The sequence below is a fragment of the Labeo rohita genome, unplaced genomic scaffold (genome assembly GCF_022985175.1).
Source record: "Labeo rohita strain BAU-BD-2019 unplaced genomic scaffold, IGBB_LRoh.1.0 scaffold_66, whole genome shotgun sequence".
In the NCBI taxonomy this organism is placed as follows: Eukaryota; Metazoa; Chordata; class Actinopteri; order Cypriniformes; family Cyprinidae; genus Labeo; species Labeo rohita.
Window position 1 is genome coordinate 327,014 of NW_026129590.1, and position 18,714 is coordinate 345,727.

Below are 18,714 nucleotides of genomic sequence, written 5' to 3' on the forward strand. Positions count from 1 at the left end.
GCGTGTTGCACCCGACGGAAGACGACGTCGGCGTGTGTCGCTTTTCTTGTGAAGAACAAAACAACTGTTCTCTCCTCAGACGTCAGGAGGATTGATCCTACGAGAAGACGCTTTCTCAGAGTCCTTCTGAAAACAGAAATCAGAAAGAGCTTTATTGCCACATATGATTACAGATGCGACAGAAGCTTCCACAGCACAAACACGACAGTCACGAGACAAGACGCAGATTAATAATAACATTATTTCTGAAAATAATAGACTGTTAGAGATGTACCACAACTCTTTTATTGAATTGAAATCGAACAAAACATTGCATCCACTTCTGTTTGTAAAGAGATACACTTGATTTACACTCAGTGAGAATGTCAAGGGTTTACATTATTGATGGAGGTTACTGAACATTTCAATAAGTTCAAGGAATGATCTAAACATCTGCTTATGGCCACAGGCAAAAGAAAAAGAATTAAACACTAAAACTAAACCGAAGTTCAGCAAACAAGATTCTGAAGAACCCATCACCAATGAGTTGAATCATCAAGCTGCAGATTTCTCTGAGAGACTCATGGGAAATCAGTGGAGTGTGTGTGCGTGTGTGTGTGTTAAAGAGCGGACGGTGTCATTCTGTCACCGAGTAATGGCTACACAGCTGAATATTTCACCAGAGGAATCAAAGAAACTCCCGCTGCTTAAGAAAGAATCACATGAACCTTTATTGTGCGAAAAGCAAAATCAATAAACGATTTAATCTTGTAACACAGCTGATATTTCTAGAGAAGCAGTCTACTGATGAGCGGAGCCGTGCTTCAGCGACTGCAGACACGAGCGTTTGTCTGACAAACACAGATCACAATGGTCAAATTTCAGCGAGGCTCCACGTGCCGATCCGGTCCGCGTCGGTATAAAGAACCGCACGTGATTTTCTAGCCGTTGGTCCCTGGGAAGGTTGATTCCTGTGCCTAAAATGATTAAATGATCCATTCCCGTTGGTCTTTGGGTAAGCGAGTGCAGTTCAGCACTTCCTTTTCTTTCACTCTCTCTCTCTCTCTCATTCATTCATTCTGGGTTTTTTATTTGTTTTGTTTCTGTGGTCATTGTTAACATTCATCTCAACACACTCTCAGTCTCTAGAGGTTGAGGCGACCATGAGTCGGCCTCTTCACCTCATCGTAAAGGTTCTTCTTTCAACCGCGGCTCCGGCCGTCCCTCACTCGTACTCGGCGATCAGCACCATCATTCCCACCCCGAACAGCAGAGCCAGGATCTCCAGCAGCGACTGCCAGAAGCTAGAGCGTCCCACCAGCAGCTCCGGAAGAACCGTGACGGTGGCGATGTAAACGAAGCCTCCGGCGGTGAAGGGCAGGATCCAGGCGGTCGCCGCGGCACCCACCCCTTCGGCCAATAAGGAGCAGGCGGTTCCGGCTAACGCACCGATGGCGGTGAGAAGCTGAAGACACATGGCCTGATGAAAACAGCAGAGTTAAAGGTAAAGCAAGAACTGTTCAGCCAAGTCGACGCTAAAACTCTTTTTGCAAGCAGGTTCACTTTGGCGTACCTTCCTCTTGGTGCAGCCCGACTGCACGAGAATGGCAAAATCTCCGATCTCGTGTGGCACTTCATGCAAGAGGATGGTGATGGTGGTAACTGCGCCGACCGCCGGACTGACCAGGAACGACGCGCCGATCGCAAGACCGTCCGTGAAATTGTGGGTGAAATCGGCAGCCAGGTTCAGATAACCCGACACCTTAATATCTGCACACACACACACAGATTTCCTGTCAGCAAGACAACGACGCTGACGCACGTCAACACGACAAACACTGGAGCTTTTCATACCAGAACTCTTCTCGACTGTTTTCTTCGCAGGTTTCTTTTCAGAGTTTTTCTCTTTGCCTCCCTTCTTCTCTCTTTTCTTGTCATCATCCTCTCCATCGCTGTCTTTCGCCTTTGGAGCAGCTGAAAACATGGCGAGAAAGGGTCAAATTATGCTATATTTCAGTTGAAATGAAATTATATTTTGGTATTATTTAGCAGCAGCAGGATTGGCTGCAATGTCACACGATGCTCTTCTACATCAGTGGAAACAGCTGCTTGCATCAAGTGTGGCAGATCTCGACAGAAGATCAAAAATATTCGTCAGTCCCCACCAAAACAGAGCTGTGTTTGAATCTATTTAAACTGCTTTAAATGCAAATATAATCTCAGTGTTTCTTAGTGATTCCGCTTTTTTTCTGTTTGAATTTTTCTGGCATCCTTTTTTAGTGGTTAAATGACATTTCATTAATCAAAAAGCAAGTCTAACTAACTAAACATAGGAAATGTGTACAATTTAACATCCGTTTATTAAAAGTTTAACAAAAACGACATGTTTAGGGCCCTATGATTATTTGTTTTCTCATCTTCTGTTTTACTGTTACCAAATTCTGTTTAAGCATGTCTAATTATCTGAATGGATAAAAACAACTTAATTGATTAAAGTTTATTTTTACAGTATTTAATTTTTTCTGGTTATCAAATGAAGGCCTAAAATATTCATTTAATTTATCTTTTAATCAAATGAAAATTAAACTTTATTTTTGGCAAATAAAGTTACTATTACAATTAAAACATGAAAGAAATATGGTGTGATTATTCCTTAATAAAATACAGTTTGAACAACTTCAGTACTAATAGTAGCAGTAGTATTATGTGCATTCTACTAAACAATAGTAATAAACCAAACTTTTATTTTGACGGGCTGCCGTGAACACCTTTACATTTCTGTGTGTACGTGATACGACGATAATTTCTCTCAAAAGAATGAGAATTATGTCCTCACGGAATCACCGCCAACGTCTCGCGCTTCAGTCTGCGTGTAGTAAATTCGTGCCATTCACACACACGGAGACACACAGAACATTCTAGTCTTTCTGCTCAATATTAGAGATACCAGTCCATATTTGCAATTTTGATTAATTCATCCAAACTTTGACAAATTCCGTGACGTTCCACGTTCCACAGTAAACTCCAGTTTTATGACCGGATTCCTTATATCATCTGGTTAGTTGAGGACTCTTACCGTGAGAGTGAGAATGTGAGTGTCCTCCCTTCAAAAGACGAACAAATTTCTCAACCACCAGAAAAGCAACGATGCCACCCAGCACCCACAGCCCGACCGACATCATGTGACCATGGGCAGCACCTGAGACACAAACCAAGCACATATTGACACTTCAGAAAGAAGAAAAGAACACCTTGCAATAAATTTGACTCTTCGATTCCATTTGACCACATTATAACTTCGGTTAGAAAAACGTAGATGTAGAACAATCGCTTCTTCAAACACTTGAACAATAACCTACCGTGGGAGTGACCGTGCGACTCCTCGCTACCGTGTGAATGACCGTGCGAGTCGTCGCTAGCGTGCGACTGGCCGTGATGAGAATGAGGTTCTGTGTTGAGATGAAATCAAGGGGTGAAGGTTTGGCTGGTTAGTGAAGCAGATTTCAGAACTACATCTGCCTGCAAAAGAAGCCTAAATCTTCTGACTATAGAGCGTTCTGAAGAAAATCTACACTGCCAAAACTAAGAATAGATGTAAACACCTCACACAATAGAGTACGCTAATATATTTATATCATTCAGTACAGACGGCTGGAAAACAGTGTACTCTGTTCAGTATGGACCTCCGCGGCGTGCTCACTCACCCAGCGCGTGAGGGATGAGATGAAGGAACGCGTCTCCGAGCAAACCTCCAGAGGCGAAACTCAAGAGCACTTTGAGCAGGTTCTGGTGCTGGTCCGTGTTTGACTGCACTGGGATGAGGAAGAGGATGAGGAAGGGAGCAGCGCTGATCAGCAGAGTCGCTCCGACGGCCTACAAGCACGAGAGAAAGGGAAGCTCAGTGAAGCACCGCAGACCCCTGGAGGTTAAAAAAGGCACTGCAGAGCATCTGAGGACTGAAGTAAATACATTTCATGTTTTGCTAAATGTTCTCAATACTATTCCTGTATAAATGTGGTTTGTGTGTTCTTTAAATATATAAGCTTTAAATATATACATCCACCCACGACCTAATTCCCATTCAGTTCAGCTTGATATTTTTAGTTTGATCATTTTGCTCCGTTTCAGACGGCCCAGCAGACATAATCTGATTACACGAGTCACGGAAAACAGTCTGTTGTCAAACAGCTGACATACGCACACTTACGACCGCACGAAATTCAACCTCATATTCAAGTGACAAGATGCCTTACATGTAGCAAGGTAATAAACAATATTTATCATTTTCAGTATAACATTTCAGGACAAGAAAAAAAAGCAGCAAAGAGACTTCTGAGAACATTTTTGAGCAAACAAATAATTCAATAATTAACAAAATACTTGGCAGGTACACTGGGGAAAAAATACTTAAATCATTTGCAAACTGTTAATAAGTTGACGTTTCTTCATTATGAATACACTACCATGCTACGTACAAACAGTGAGTACTTCATTCATTGTCACTGCAGTTAACACATTTTAAGAGAGTTAGATTATGTTATTTTAACCATTGTTAACAACTCATTAACCATAGCTAACTAATGCACAGCATTTACACCAGTATATCAGGAGAGGACAATCTCATCCAGCGGTGTTTTACCTGCATCCAGAGCTCCACCATGTTCCGCTTCCCTGCCTCCACACTGCCTTTCAGCCGCTCCGCTCCCTGATCATGTGTGTGTGAATGTCCGTGTCCGTGTCCGTGCCCGTGATCGTGTGAGTGTCCATGATCGTGCCCGTGTTCGTGTTCGTGCCCGTGATCGTGTGAGTGTCCATGATCGTGCCCGTGTTCGTGTGAATGCCCATGATCGTGTTCGTGCCCGTGATCGTGTCCGTGTCCGTGATGCTCCTCTTCAGCGTGGGGCAGGTTTGCTTCAGCGCTCCATTTGCTGGCCCCGTGATGCATCTTGACCCCTCCGTGCGAGTGTCCGTGGCAGCCGCCGTCGCCGCCGTGCGAGTGTCCGTGATGGTGGTGGGAGTGAGCGAGCGTCTGCTGACACACCACCATCCCGACAGTGATCAGCAACAGGGATCTGATGAAGGTCCTCATTCCTCCTGCACAAACACAATGCTCACACAGTTCACACATGAATGAATGAAGGTCCATTCACACAGAGAAGTGACATCAGAACAACATCCTGCTGCAAAGCGGACATGATGACAATCACACCCATCAGTAAACAAGATCCTGCGATTACTGGTTATTACTGTGATTGTGGTTATACAGGTTGTCAAGGACATTTCCTTTACAAATCACTATTTTGGAGTAGAGAATAACGAGGAGCATGACTATAGCCTTGAGAGTGCTTCATCTGAACTTTTTGCTTAATCATACTAAAAATCTCTGATATTCTCAGGTTTTCCGAAACGCAGGATACCTGAAACTTAACCAAAGTCCAGCCATCTTAAATCAAGTCTAAACCAGCCGTTTCACAGAAACCGAAGGAGAGAAAGATGTTCCCTGGTTTCATCGCTCGATCGATCAGGCCTCATCACCGCGGTATGTCTGTTTGACCAGGATTAACCCTTCTCTCCAGCATCAGCGAACGACTAATAAAGCGCCCTAGAAAGTGACCCGAGCGGTGATCAGCACAGTAAACACACGGTCGCTCTCACAAAAGATCATCCCGTGAATACCTGCTGCTGCTGCTGTAAACGCCTCGCGCACGCGCCTGTACCGCGCACTGTCACAATCTCAGTCCGCTCACCGCACACGACTCCAGCGCCGTTACAGTCCGCCAAAGCTGTGATGTTGCTTTTTTTGCGCAGTCGGTCAATTCAAGAAGACCATCAGATGCTGCTCACACTCAAACCGACGTGGCATTTAGTCAACGCACTGAACTCTCGCGAGACTTTAGAGCCTTGTGTTCAAACAGACCTGAAACAACGAAACAACGCGATGTTACAGTCACGTCAAGCCGGATGCGAATACTGTACGTTAAATACTCGCCTTTTTAAAAGCCGTTTATCGTTAGTTTTATTTTAGGTATCTTTCTTTCTTTGTACATAGTGGTGAACCAGAAAACGTTGGCTGGTGTTAAGGAAGTTGCTGCAATAAATTCACTGGGTGGCGAACGTTGAGCTGTTTCCTGTGAGGTATACAGTTGTATTGCTGCAGGGGGCGCGCGCGGACTGAAGCTCCGCACGACACGACATTCAGACTGCAGGACCTTTGATTCAGCTGGAGAAATGTATAAACTAATGGGTATAATCTTTTTTACCAGCTAGTCATTCTAAGAAGTTTTTATTTTTCCTTACATGTTTGTGTTTGTTACAGCCTGACCGGAGTAACGCCAGCGGTAAAACAAACAAACAAACATGAATTTATTTCTTTATATTACAACTTTATATCTCTTATTTCTTGTAATTGCATTTTTGTTTCGTAATTTAACATTTGATGAGTTTATTCCTCATCGTTGTGGCTTTATTGGCCCTGTTTTCATAGCTGTGTGAAGCTGCATTCTCTAGACCGTTTTCGTTTGCACAAAGCTCATGATCACCTGCTCAGTGTAAATGTGCTGTTTGTGACATCTGAAGTCCTACATATAGTCGCCCCTCTTCTAGCGCTGCCACGCAAATTCAGTGAGAAGTTCAGTGTTAAGCAGCTCTACTGAAGACAGTAGTGTCCTTACTCTCAGTGCTGCAAAATCCATCAGTTCTAAAGCGGGACAATAGTCACAACAGTGTCGTTGTTCTCCTCCGACAGCGCCAGTGCCGTCAAATTGATGTTATCCCTGATTATTAACATTGAAGTGAATTTAACAGAACCTCATTTAACAATAACATTTCCCCGGCCAGAAACAAGGTTAGATAAACATCGATTCCTCTTGCTTCTCACATGTTTCTCATGAGAAGCGTACTCTCGCGTTTGTCTCCTCTAAAGCAGTGGTTCCCAACCACGTTCCCGGAGGCCCCGCAACACTGCACATTCTGCATCTCTCCTTTGTCTGACACACCCATTTCAGCTCTTTGGAGTCTCTGCTAATGAGCCGATGGTCTGAATCAGGTGTGTTTGATCAAGGAGAATGGGGGCCTCCAGAAACGTGATTGGGAACCACTGCTCTAAAGTTTCAGAAGAGATCTCAGCTTTACCATCTGTGCGTTCAGACAAATGTCTCAGCAAATGACTATGAACGCAAACATTTCTTTATAAAACAAAAAAGCTCCAAGGTTACTGTTCCTAATCGCTTTGGATGATGGAATCTAGTACAAAAGTACTTCCGAAAACTTAACACGTGGCCTTTAACGGGCTAAAGCCCAGGGGTCTACCGGCTGCAGGTAAGCTACATGAGTGTATGTGGGAATTTGCAGCAGTGACAGCAGCATTCTGTTAACAAACACACACAATCACTTTCAGTGATGCCCTGCTTGTAGTATTTGGAGTGAACGGTTCGGTTCAGGTCCCCCCCGACAGTGTGTATATCTGGTATGTTCCACCGATATACCGTGAGCAGAATGCACAATGCGCCAATAAAGTGACCAGATTTCTGAAATGAAAACCAGGGATTTTTCCTGGTTCAGATAAAAATATCATTGATCTCACTTTTGACTTTCTACAAATTCACCAAAAATCACCAAATAGTAAACAGATCAAAAAAGGGTTTTTACCTAAATGATGCCTTTACAAACACATTCAAAACAAAACAATAAACATCACATGATAAACAAAACTGTATTTAACAAATATTTGTAACAATTTCTGACTGTATTTATTCTGTTCACAAACCGTGAGCATAACGTAATTACTTTTCAGATGATTTTTTCCCAAGTTTTATGTTTATGCTTTGCTGTCCCCAAAATATTAAAATATCCCTAAAAACATCTGAATCCAGGTCTTCTGTTTGATGAATCTTGTATATCTGTCTTTCTCTTACACACTGGTAGTTTATTTTTCTTATAGTCATTATATTGTGTCTGTTCTGCGGCTCTGGACGGATGGAGAAGGATCTATCAGACCCTCATCTGGCCTTTCCACTAACAAGGGATTCACATCTTGTGTATTTCCCCACCGAAAAACACATATCCAATAGCAATACACAAATGAATACACAAACCACAAATAAAATGTACTAGATTTAGCTTAACGCTGTACAGTAAGTTTCAGTTCAGTAGAATCACCAGACAATGAACTGAAAGAATCGAGGGCATCATATATACAAGATCACAAACTCCAATACAGACAGGTGTGCTAATTAACAACAATGAATAGAACTGACAACGAATGGCCAACAGGAACTCAGGAAGAAAGAAAACAGGAAACAAAGAGAAACATACTACATACTTGGCCTTTCCCACCACAGAGGTTTTGACTTTACAGCAAGTGAAGTTTTTCAATTCAAGGGAAATAATTTCATTTCTTCGTTTGTTTGTTTACATATGTAAAAACATATTTAAACAACACTATTATCATTACTATGGAAACACTGTAGAAGAGTTATATTAGTTAACAGCTAATTACAAACTGCTGGAGAAAAAAGTCATTCTGAAAAATGCTGGTTCTTGAAAGGTTCTTTACATGTGGAAACGGTTCTGTTTAGAATCACGTTTCTGTATCCGTCTAACACAGTAAACGATTTCTGTCTTAAATGTCTGTGAACTTGAACTTTCAAAACGTAGTTAGTTTCCTTCTGGCTTCATCTCGTGTTTGTTGGCAGCATCTTGATCTTGCTGATGTAACAGGACACGTAAATGTGACCAGCTCTGTTCAGTTAAACACATTTTGATATTTGGATTGGGAAAAAGGTTTACAGGAGAAATGGTTACTTGTTAAAGAAAAAAGTTGTAAAATAACCATGAAGCAAGTTTGTTAGACGACTGATCTTGAAAGAAATGTACTGCAAGACAACAGAGATCTCCAGCATTTCTCACATCACATTTGTGGTAATCCTAGAGCTGGTGTGGTTTTGACATAAAATCAGATTGTACTGCCAAGTTGTTCTGCTAGTTCTGCTGCATCTGTGCAGTAAATCACAGCGTGCTGTAGGAAGGTAAAAGAAGAAGAGTGTCTGTGGTGCTGATGGACTGTATTAGCATGACTAGCCTGTGCTTTGCCACATACATATCGAAACTACAACTACTGCCGGAAAGATCGGTTTGACTCCAGCACTATAAACGCGGTCTGGTCCGGAACGTAGAGTTCGCGAGAGAGAGACCCGGTGTGTGAGAGAATGGCTTCATATTCACTTGGTTTCACAGCTGCTATTGAGCTCCCTGCACTGTGAACAGCAGAACAGAAGTTCGTTTTTCTGGTGGAGAAGCGTAGCAACGCCAACCTCAAAGTCTCCTGGAATCAAATTTGATTTATTTCTTTGCCACACAGAGTCTTTTCTGTGTGTGCGTGTGTGCACTGGAGCACAGCCTCATCTGCCTCCCACCGTCCAACGCTTCTCTAGACTTTTGTAGTAAGTGACAGACACGTCCAATCAATCATCCCGGTGTCCAGTCGGGCTGTTTTTTCAGAAAGACCCTCTCCTCCAAGTTCAGAGCTGCTCTCCTCTGACCCCAGAGCCGCAGACGGGAGGCTCTATTGTCCCGATGCTAATCGGAGCGCCAATTGAAAATCACTCCATTCGATTACAGCCATCTGCATATTGAGCATCTGCCCCCGAAATGTGGCGGGCCGTCCCGTTCTCCCCCGACCTTCTGCGCGGCCCCCGTGACCCCGCTGCCGCCCTCGGCCCGCTCACCCCTCTCCTCCTCGCCGTCGGCGGAGCGTCCTCGAGATGAGCGCGAGAGTTCAAGGTGAGCGGCCGTCTCTGCAATCACACGCTCTTTTTCGGCTCTCGCCCCGTGTCTGTCCAGCCTGGCCACCCTTTGCGTGAAGCCGCAAACCAATCCACTAAACGTTCTTTGGTTTGATCTGAAAGCTCCTAAATGCTCTCCTGCTCTTCAGCCCTAACTCTTTTGTCAGTCTTTATCAGTGCTGGTATACGGTGTCAAGATTAAAACAACACTGAAGGGACTGTGGATTCAAGTGTCCGATGAAAGCTGCCAAGGCAAAACATTTGTCAGAAATCATTGTCAAAAATTCTTATTGCTCCAGAGCGATGTTTTCAACTCTTGATTCTGTGTTGAATCCCCCAGTGCAGACTTTTCACCTTTATCATGTGAAAATTTCCTCAAGTATTTTGTAGATAAAGTAAATAGTGTTAAGGCTCAGTTAGCTATTACAGTAAGCCCTGTTTAGATCCTGTTTTATCCAATATTCAGTGGAGTGAATTTGAATTAGTCTCTGTACAGACGTGTAGAGAAATGAACCTTAAAATGAAAATACACTTTTTCCCCTCACAATGTCGTGCCGCCACGGTTTGTTAAACAAACATTTGAGGCTATTGGTTTGTTTTAAATTACTTGATCCTGCAGTTCACTCAAATTTGAGACCAGTTTCCAATCTCCCTTTTTATGGAAAATGTTAGAAAAAATAGTACTTTTGCAATGGCAAAACTATTTGAGTATTAGTGGTACTTTTGACGTTTTTTCAGTCTGGTTTTAAAAGTTTGCACAGCACAGAGTCTGTCCTTCTGGAGGTTTTTAACAATATTTGAATTACTGCTGATGCGGGCAATATTATGGCTTTAGCGCTTTTAGACATTAGTTCAGCATTTGATTTTGTTGACCATGCTATGCTGTTGTGTAAGTTGAAGCATTGCATTGGCATTAGGGGCACTGTACTGGATTAACTGGACTCGATCTTTTCTGTCCAATAGAAGATTTTCAGTCAGCGTTGGCAAGTTTCCTCCGCTGTTGCGCATTGTACATGTGGTGTTCCCCAGGGATCAGCCTTGGGACCGATATTGTTTTCATGGTATATTTTACCCATGGGATCAATATTTCAATACTACACTGACGATACTCAGCTCTACATATTACTTAAACGTGATGATCAATTAACTTCAATTAGTCTTCTTGAATTCGAAACTTGAAAAAAAAAAAAAAAAAACTTCTAAATACATCTAAATAATGATAAAACACAAGTTGTTTTGTTCGGATCAAATGGCAAAACTGACTTGAGCACAGTTGGTTTGGGTTCTCTTACCCCGTATCAAGTCCACGACGCTAGAAATCTGGGTTTTATACTTGACTGCGAACTAAAGCTGGATAAACGTATGAATGCCACTGTGAGCTCCAGCTTTCACCATCTTTGTAGATTAGCGAAGGTTATGAACCCTTCCTAAACAGCAGGAAGACTTTTGAGACTGTAATACACGCTTCCATCTCTTTGCGAGTCAATTTTCGCTTTACTATGGCTTGCTGGCCTCATCTATACATCGACTTTGGTTGGTTCAAAATGCAGCTGCCTGTTTGCTTAAGGCAGTCACACATTTCTTCATATTACACCTGTCTCTGGTTACCGCTGCGGTACCGCATTGAGTTGAAAATGTTGTTTTTTGTGTACAAAGCTGTAAATTGTCTTGCTCCTCAATGTCTTTAAGAGTTGCTTACTGTCCACAATCCTGTCAGATCAGTCAGATCTCAGACTACACATATGTTGTGGGTTCCCGGAGCTAGACTAAAAAGTAGGGGAGACAGAGCCTTCTCTGTTGCTGCTCCCAAACTATGGAGCACTCTGCCTCGATCTATCAGAACTTGTTTTTTTATGATCTGTAAGGTGAAAATCATAAGCCTGACCCCTAAATAATAATCCACATGATTTGAGCTATTGTTCATTAACACAGACAGTGCATGACCAATAATGATTTGAGTAAACTGCTAAATAAAACACAGCCAAATTTCTTTCTGTGAAGAGAGAGGTTAACAGTATATCCAAAGAGACATCAGACATCATTTGTTTTTTAATTGAATGCCAGGATAATAATACACAATGTGCAGTTGGTTTTTAATGATAACTCTGAAACGACTGCTGCACATGCTTCTGTTGAAGCATCAGCCCACATTATTTTAAATTTAAATAATCACGTTTAACAGTGAACTGCACTGCTATGAAATTACATTACTGCGAAAAATCTCTGAGTAGAAACAAGCAAAACATGCCAAAATGACTCTCCAGTGTCAGCCTGTGTGACCCAGTGTGCACACTATCCATCCTAATTATATGAGAGGTTAGAATAAGTGTGCAGGTTGGAAACAATAGTTCCTCTGGTGATGTTTGGAGTGTGCATCCCTGCACATGCGAACAGCTGATATTACCTACAACAGAACCACAGACATGATGAATATGATGGTAGCATTGACACCATGAAAACTAAAGGTTCTGACTTTTTAATAATAAATATCTTACCTGGTGAAAATATGTGTGTTATATTCATCTGCATCAACAGGACGTAGCAGAACAAATGTTTGACCATTTACTGTTCAATGCGTCATTAGGAAAGTTCTTGCATGAAAGACTGGCAGATCAATGTGCTTTTTTGTTTTCTCTCCAATAAGATAAGAAGAATTTTGAACATTTATTTTAGTAAAATGCCTAGTGTGTGTGTGTATGTGAGAATGTGAACTGTGACAGGATGATTGACAGGCTGTTTTATGGTGTAATGTAAGCAGAACAACACAGGACTCAGCATCATTCTCTCTATGCTCTCAAGATGCATTTTTTTTCATTCATGTTTATTCAGTTATGTCCTTCACAATGTTTAATGGGTTAATAGTTATTTCCTTCAAAAAACAAAAACATGTCTAAACAGATTAACAGTTAACAGATTGTGGTTCCTGGAGCACCACATTCTCCGAAAAAAGTGCGCAAAAGCTGTGCCTTTAGACGTACAAAAACTTGTCACAGGGACACTTTTGTGCCCTCTTTACCCCTAAACAGTGCATACATGCACCCTTTGGTAAAGAAGGCACAGAGGTGTCCTTTTGAGGGTCTAGTACCCCTAATCTTTGCACATTTATTTGTGTCTGACAGTGCAGCACTGCACATTCAGCATGTCTTCCTTGTCGGACACTGCAGTTTGAGCTGCTGGAGTCTGTTCTGATGATGCGATGAGCCGAATGCGCCGTGTTTGATGAGCTGAGGAGACGTGCAGCTGCTTTAAACACTTCATTCAACACGGTACGACAGTAAAAATACTTCTTTAATGATTTGAAGAAACGTTTTCGGCTCTTACAGGTGCGTGACACACCGTCAAGGTCTGTCCGTTACAGGAATGGTATAAAGCGCTGGACGACCGGCCGTGAATCGGAGACGATTGAGACGTCACGGCAGCGCTTTGTGCGTATCTGTCTTTAGTGTTAAGCGTATTTGTAGATTATCCATGATGCTCGGAGCTCTTTTGTCCGTGAGATTCAGCTGTGAACAGCGTTGCTGAAGATGCACAAAAGGTGTCACAGGGAGCCCGTGGAGTGAGACGAGGCCGGCCGTCTGTAATCCTATTACTGCCACCCAGATCGAGCAGAGACCACAGACACCACATCAGTCTCAGTCCACAACATCATACACATCTCCTGTAGTTATGCACCTTCACTCCATATTTATCCATGTATAATCATCTTTCTTAGCTCGACGTGATAAAATCTACACAGGTGACCAAGCTGCCACATCATGACAGTGTGTTCTCTACCAATTATAAGCTCATCATTATACAGCAAAGAGCGTTTGTCTGACATGTTGTGACATGATGTTTTTGGACGACAGACAAACTAAGCTTCCATTTTATTTGTGAGCTGTGTAACAGGTTGTTGCACACACGTCCTGACACGTATAATGCAACGTTATCAAAGCGTAAACAAAGCAATTTCTAAAAATAACAAAAACAAAGGCATATTTTATCAGTATATTGTGTTTTTATTCACAAAGATCCAGCGTGTGGCGTTATGTAATCGATCGCAAGAACCGTTGGAAGTTGAAATCGGTGATGTGTGAGGGAAATGCAAATGTACGGACACCAGCTGCGGGACAATCACGTCTCACGAGGGCCGAGGCGACAGTATTGCCAAAAATACTCCAGATTTTAAGCACACACACAGTACTCTTCTGCCTTTTTCAGCTCAGTCTGAACAAAGTGTTATTTTCTGGGGTGCCGGAAGTGTCGCCACTTAGCATTTGTCTGTGATTTATGTGTTTATCGAATATTTTTTGTCTCACACACACACACACACACACACACAGAGCTCTGGACCTTCCTGGCAGTCAGTTGTCTGTTAAATGCTCTGCGCTCGATTAGGCTGCTGCGGCTCCCATAGAGGTGGTCAGCGGGCCCCTTTCTTTCACGCAGCGGCCCCTCGGTTCAATGTTAACGTCCAGCGGGCTCCACCTCCAGCTTTCACACCCCGGCCTCCTCTTGTGCTGTCCAGCTGGCTGTAACCCCTGACCTCTTGACCCTCACTCCTGACCCCTGGACTCGTTCCCACGCCACACCTTTTTGTACGGCCCTCGCCGTGGCAACTCCGAGGCCATCGCTGCCACGGTAACAGATGGATGGAGCCGTGGAAATAACTTTGTTCGGCCGAGAGCTGGACAATCTGCCGAAACGCTCCTCAATGACCGTCACGTACCACTCCAGCGCCTCTGATCGTGGGATCGGACGAGGTCTGGCATAGACGCAGCATCTGCAAAAAACCATTCGCTTCCTTGTCAAACTAATGTTTTCAAGTTTTCAAGAAACTCAAACACAAACCTGACAAATGGCTTATGTGCTGTTACCTGTTGAATCTGCTGAGAGCTGGACAATATTACCAAAATGTGTACCACCATATGAATAACTCTGCACCACAGTAGGGAATGCTATCATATTATTAGTAAATCTTCCTGAAATCAGATTAGATGCTCATTGAAATTAAAGCCATAGTCTTTTCTGTTCAACACTGTTGCTGAAACATCTGAAGAATTACATCTGTCAAATGTTTAACTCACATCAGACTCTTGACAACCAGCAATATTACACTTATATAAAACTGTACTGATGCTTTTGCAGAATCACTCGTTCCTGATTTGAACAAAACTGACTCAAATTCTCTAAAATGCTTTTGAACGATATCTTTATGTGCTAGACAACACTACACTCTACAAAAAGCTGGGTTATTTTATTTATTTATTTATTTTAACCCAAATGCTGGGTTCAGCCTGCTGGGTCATTTTATTGGGTTATTTTTAATATATTTCACCCAGGTGCTGGGTAGTTTTTCTGTAACTAAGCTGCTGGGTCATTTTTAATGGGTTATTAAATGTTGTTTCTACCCAACCGCTGGGTTGAGCCTGTCTCCGACGAAACAACCCAGCTGCTGAGTTACAGTGAGTACTTCTTGCGTCCTGTACAGGAGAGAGCGGTTCTAAGTGCCACCGATTTGATGCACTCCTTCAGCGAAATAAAGATTTGTTTACATTTTGTTTCGTTTATAAAGTCTTTTTTTGTGCTGTAAACTCTATTATTTTACGCAACACAACATAAGGATGAGAGTTTGTTGTTTCGCATGATGGAAACGCCTTTTGCCTTGCGTAACGTAAATCGATTTTATTTGTTATGACGCTCAATTTAATTTAATTTTAAGTTAAGTATGTTCTCTAATCTCAGTACTGTTTGTTAATAGGCAGGTTATGGAGTCAGTCACGGCATCTTTCTGCTACGAGTGAAACACGAGGCGGCGGTTTGAGGTTCATAGTTTCCCATGAGAATTAACGCTTTTTTCGGTAAAAAATGTGATTGCAGAGAACGATTGAATACACTCAAATTAAAATGCTACTTTTAAGTGTTACTTTTTTTCTAAAATGCATGTTAAATGAGTTTAAATGTATGCAATATTGTAAACTATGCTAAATTCACCCAAATTCAGTGTGTCTTATTTGTGTTCTTGCTTGATAATAAATGTTCTTCTTTTGATTATTGCTGTTGCCTCTATAATTCTGTGTGTGATTTTTACTTTCTTTGTTCTTCAATATTTTGCAAGAAAGCACTGAAGTCAATTAATATTAAATGGGAACAACAAAGACAAACCTGGATCCATTTAATCATCATAGGCAGTGACAAATAATTATAGATTCAGAGGACATGAACAGATGTAACAGTTATGATGTGAAATGTCTACATTTCAAGGCCAATATCTTTAGTGTATAGATGCCAGAATGTACTTAATGAACCTTTGAGTCTTTATTATTTTTATGCACAAAAAGGGAAAAGCATCAAATCAGGTGAGGCCATGCCAAAGCTAGAAACATACTGAACAAGCACAACGTCAGCACGTGTTCTGGTGTCACTGTGGCGGTGTGTAAGCACTCAGTGCTGTGAGACAGTTTCCCTCAAATGCGCATTCAGACAGTCCACATGAACACAGTTTCACTGACTTTAACCAGCGTGTTCAGGAAGATGCTTTTTGACCTGTCGCTCTGATATGACGGTAACCAGAAAGAGAGAAACGGCTGCTATGTTGGCGTTGAGCTTGAGAAGCCTGAAGCGCTTGAGTTCATGTGCTCGCGGAGATCATGATTTGGTCTTGCAGCGGCCTTTAGCTGAGACTACAGTCCCAAACACAGAGAGTAAATCAGGTCTAAATGAACATGAAATTCGTGTAACACTTTCTTGGTTTATGGCCCTTGAGGGGTGCTGTGGAAAAGCTGGTGCTGTCCAAACACACACTTCCAGCCTTTACAGAGAAATTAGCTGCCCTTTGACCCTCGTATTGAGTAAACAGGACAACAAACAAGACGACGTGAGAACTCGGGCTCCTGTTCCGTACGCGGCGCCGAGGCTTCTACCGCCACGCGTTCGGTGCCCCCGAACGCTTTATTCTGAAGCGCTGACTTCAAATTGTGCAAACCCCGACAAACGTGGAGCTGAAATCACGCCGGCTCTAGATTTCCAACTCCCCGACCTGCATCTGTATCTCCGGCGCTCCGGCGCGGCCTCCTCCCTCTCTCTTTCTCTCTCGCCCGCTTCATTGTGTCGCTGGAGATTTTCTCCATTGAGCTCGAGTCTCTTAGGAAACCCCAGTCCTGCATAAAATGAGGGGGACAGAAGAAAAGGAGGTTAGGAGGGAGGAAGGGGGGGAAAGAGGAGGGGAAATCCAGAGAAGGGACACAAAATGTGAGGGACAGCCTCAGGATGGAACAGAAGAAGTTGAGGAGCTCGAGAGGAGCGGATCCGAGGAGAAAACGGCGGCGGCGGCGCGCGGAGGAGGACGTAAGAACATCTGTCTCTCTGGCCCGCGGATCTTCAGCTCATAACGCTTTACTCTCTTCCAAACAGGCCTTCCCTGAGGAATATCTCATCACTCTTGCATAGCTCGTTTTCCGTGTCTCTCTTGACATTCTTAGGAGAATCCACTGAAAGAAACGGCTCAGCTGTTGATAGACAGTAAGAGGGCAGGGCTAGGCATAGCAGGTCATTCGGTCTTGTGAGAACTGAATGAGAAGTGTTTATACGTTTGACATGACTGCAAGCATAGTGTGGAACTCCAGAGAAGATGCCTGTTTTCTTATATGCGGGCAAACGTCTGAGAAGTAGTAGACTCTTCATTTCACTGTAGTCGTTTCTGAACAGATCTCATTCAGAATCTGTTGTGTGTTTGCAGAGCTCAGTTTTTGGTTTGATGCAAAATCATGCCGAATAGAGAGAATGGTTTGTGTTGAGGTCACTGTGTGCGTTTGTTATTAGCAGGTGTGATCTGGATGGGACTTTCGTCACATTTCCTGCACAGATTTGGGGCGAAATGAATAAGCAAGGAACACGTGTGGACATTTCTTTCCGGAGCCGTGCAGGCACAGATGCCGTGCGGGCCTGATCATTAGAGTCGTTTTAAAAAAAACGCTGCATCCAGTGTTTCCACAGCTGACAAGTAAACGTTTCTGGAGAATCTGAGCTTGATGGATGGATTCATTTTACCAGTATTTACCAATTTCAACAACTTTAGTTCATGAGTTGTGGAAGAAAGCGTCTCTCTCAAGGTCTCAGTTCAGTTAAAAATCAAACCGTTTGGGATTTTTTTGAAGCAGCTTTTAGTCAAACTCCATGGAGACTGAAGCATATTTACAGCCTGTCAAAGCGAGAGAAGGTGAATGGTTTGATTTGTCTCAGATCTTTTGTGCGGCTGTTTGAGTTATGGGTTAAGAGGCTGCCGTTGGCCGCTGCTATTATCTAAAGCTGTGTGCTTTGATCGCTTAGGCCATGAGGATCCTATTGTGACGCGCAGCTGCCCGGAGCGCTGACCCTCTCACCGCTGACTATTGTGTCCGGCCAATCACTTATTAAGACCCCGACACAGCAGGGAGAGACCACTGCCCCTCTTCTCTTCTCTTCTCTTCTCAGTTCATGTGTCTGGTTTGATATTGACTGTCTGGTGCTGATTGTCCAAACGCAATTCTTGTGCTTGTGTGAAGCAGGAGTTGTGGATGGACATCACGCTCCTGACCGTCCCTCACGTCTCCAGGACGGGCCGAACGGGGGTTTCAGATGTTTCACAAGGGTTCGAAAACAAGACACTCGGCCAGTTCCGGCGATTCGGTTCAGTCTTCGGATTATTCAGATGTTAAGGTGGCTTTGCTTCACATATTTATTTAGTTCTGGCATGCTTTGCTTCTAACAGTGACCGACGACAGGTGAGATTAAATGGGAAAACCTGGGGATTGGCAGAAGTCATTTGCTCTTCAGATGTTTCTCTTGAGATGTGCTTCTTCTAGATCAGTGGATCTCAAGCAGAGCTTCAGGAGACACTAGGGGGCAAGATGTCTTTAAATGAATTAAAATAAGACAAAACAACTAAAAATCTAAATATTTATGACTGTAACTCAGTTTTAATATTAATTCTATA

General features: G+C 42.9%; 1 protein-coding gene across 3 annotated transcripts; it reads right to left on the reverse strand.

Annotated features, from left to right (window-relative positions):
* Positions 1-262: 262 nt before the first annotated feature.
* slc39a7 (solute carrier family 39 member 7) lies at positions 263-5,882 on the reverse strand. 3 transcript variants are annotated; one of them, XM_051104259.1, is made up of 9 exons: positions 5,656-5,868; positions 4,768-5,073; positions 4,619-4,713; positions 3,684-3,852; positions 3,339-3,428; positions 3,056-3,178; positions 1,834-1,953; positions 1,553-1,749; positions 263-1,459 (listed from the first exon to the last, which is right to left on the reverse strand). In XM_051104259.1, the coding sequence occupies exons 2-9, from the start codon at positions 5,066-5,068 to the stop codon at positions 1,205-1,207; spliced, it is 1,350 nt and encodes a 449-aa protein (XP_050960216.1). In that variant the 5' UTR covers positions 5,069-5,073; positions 5,656-5,868; the 3' UTR covers positions 263-1,204. The 3 variants fall into 3 exon arrangements, with proteins under 3 accessions (XP_050960216.1, XP_050960215.1, XP_050960213.1); XM_051104258.1 differs by having other exon boundaries at positions 4,619-5,073; positions 5,727-5,882; XM_051104256.1 differs by having other exon boundaries at positions 4,619-5,073.
* Between the last annotated feature and the right edge of the window lie 12,832 nt (positions 5,883-18,714).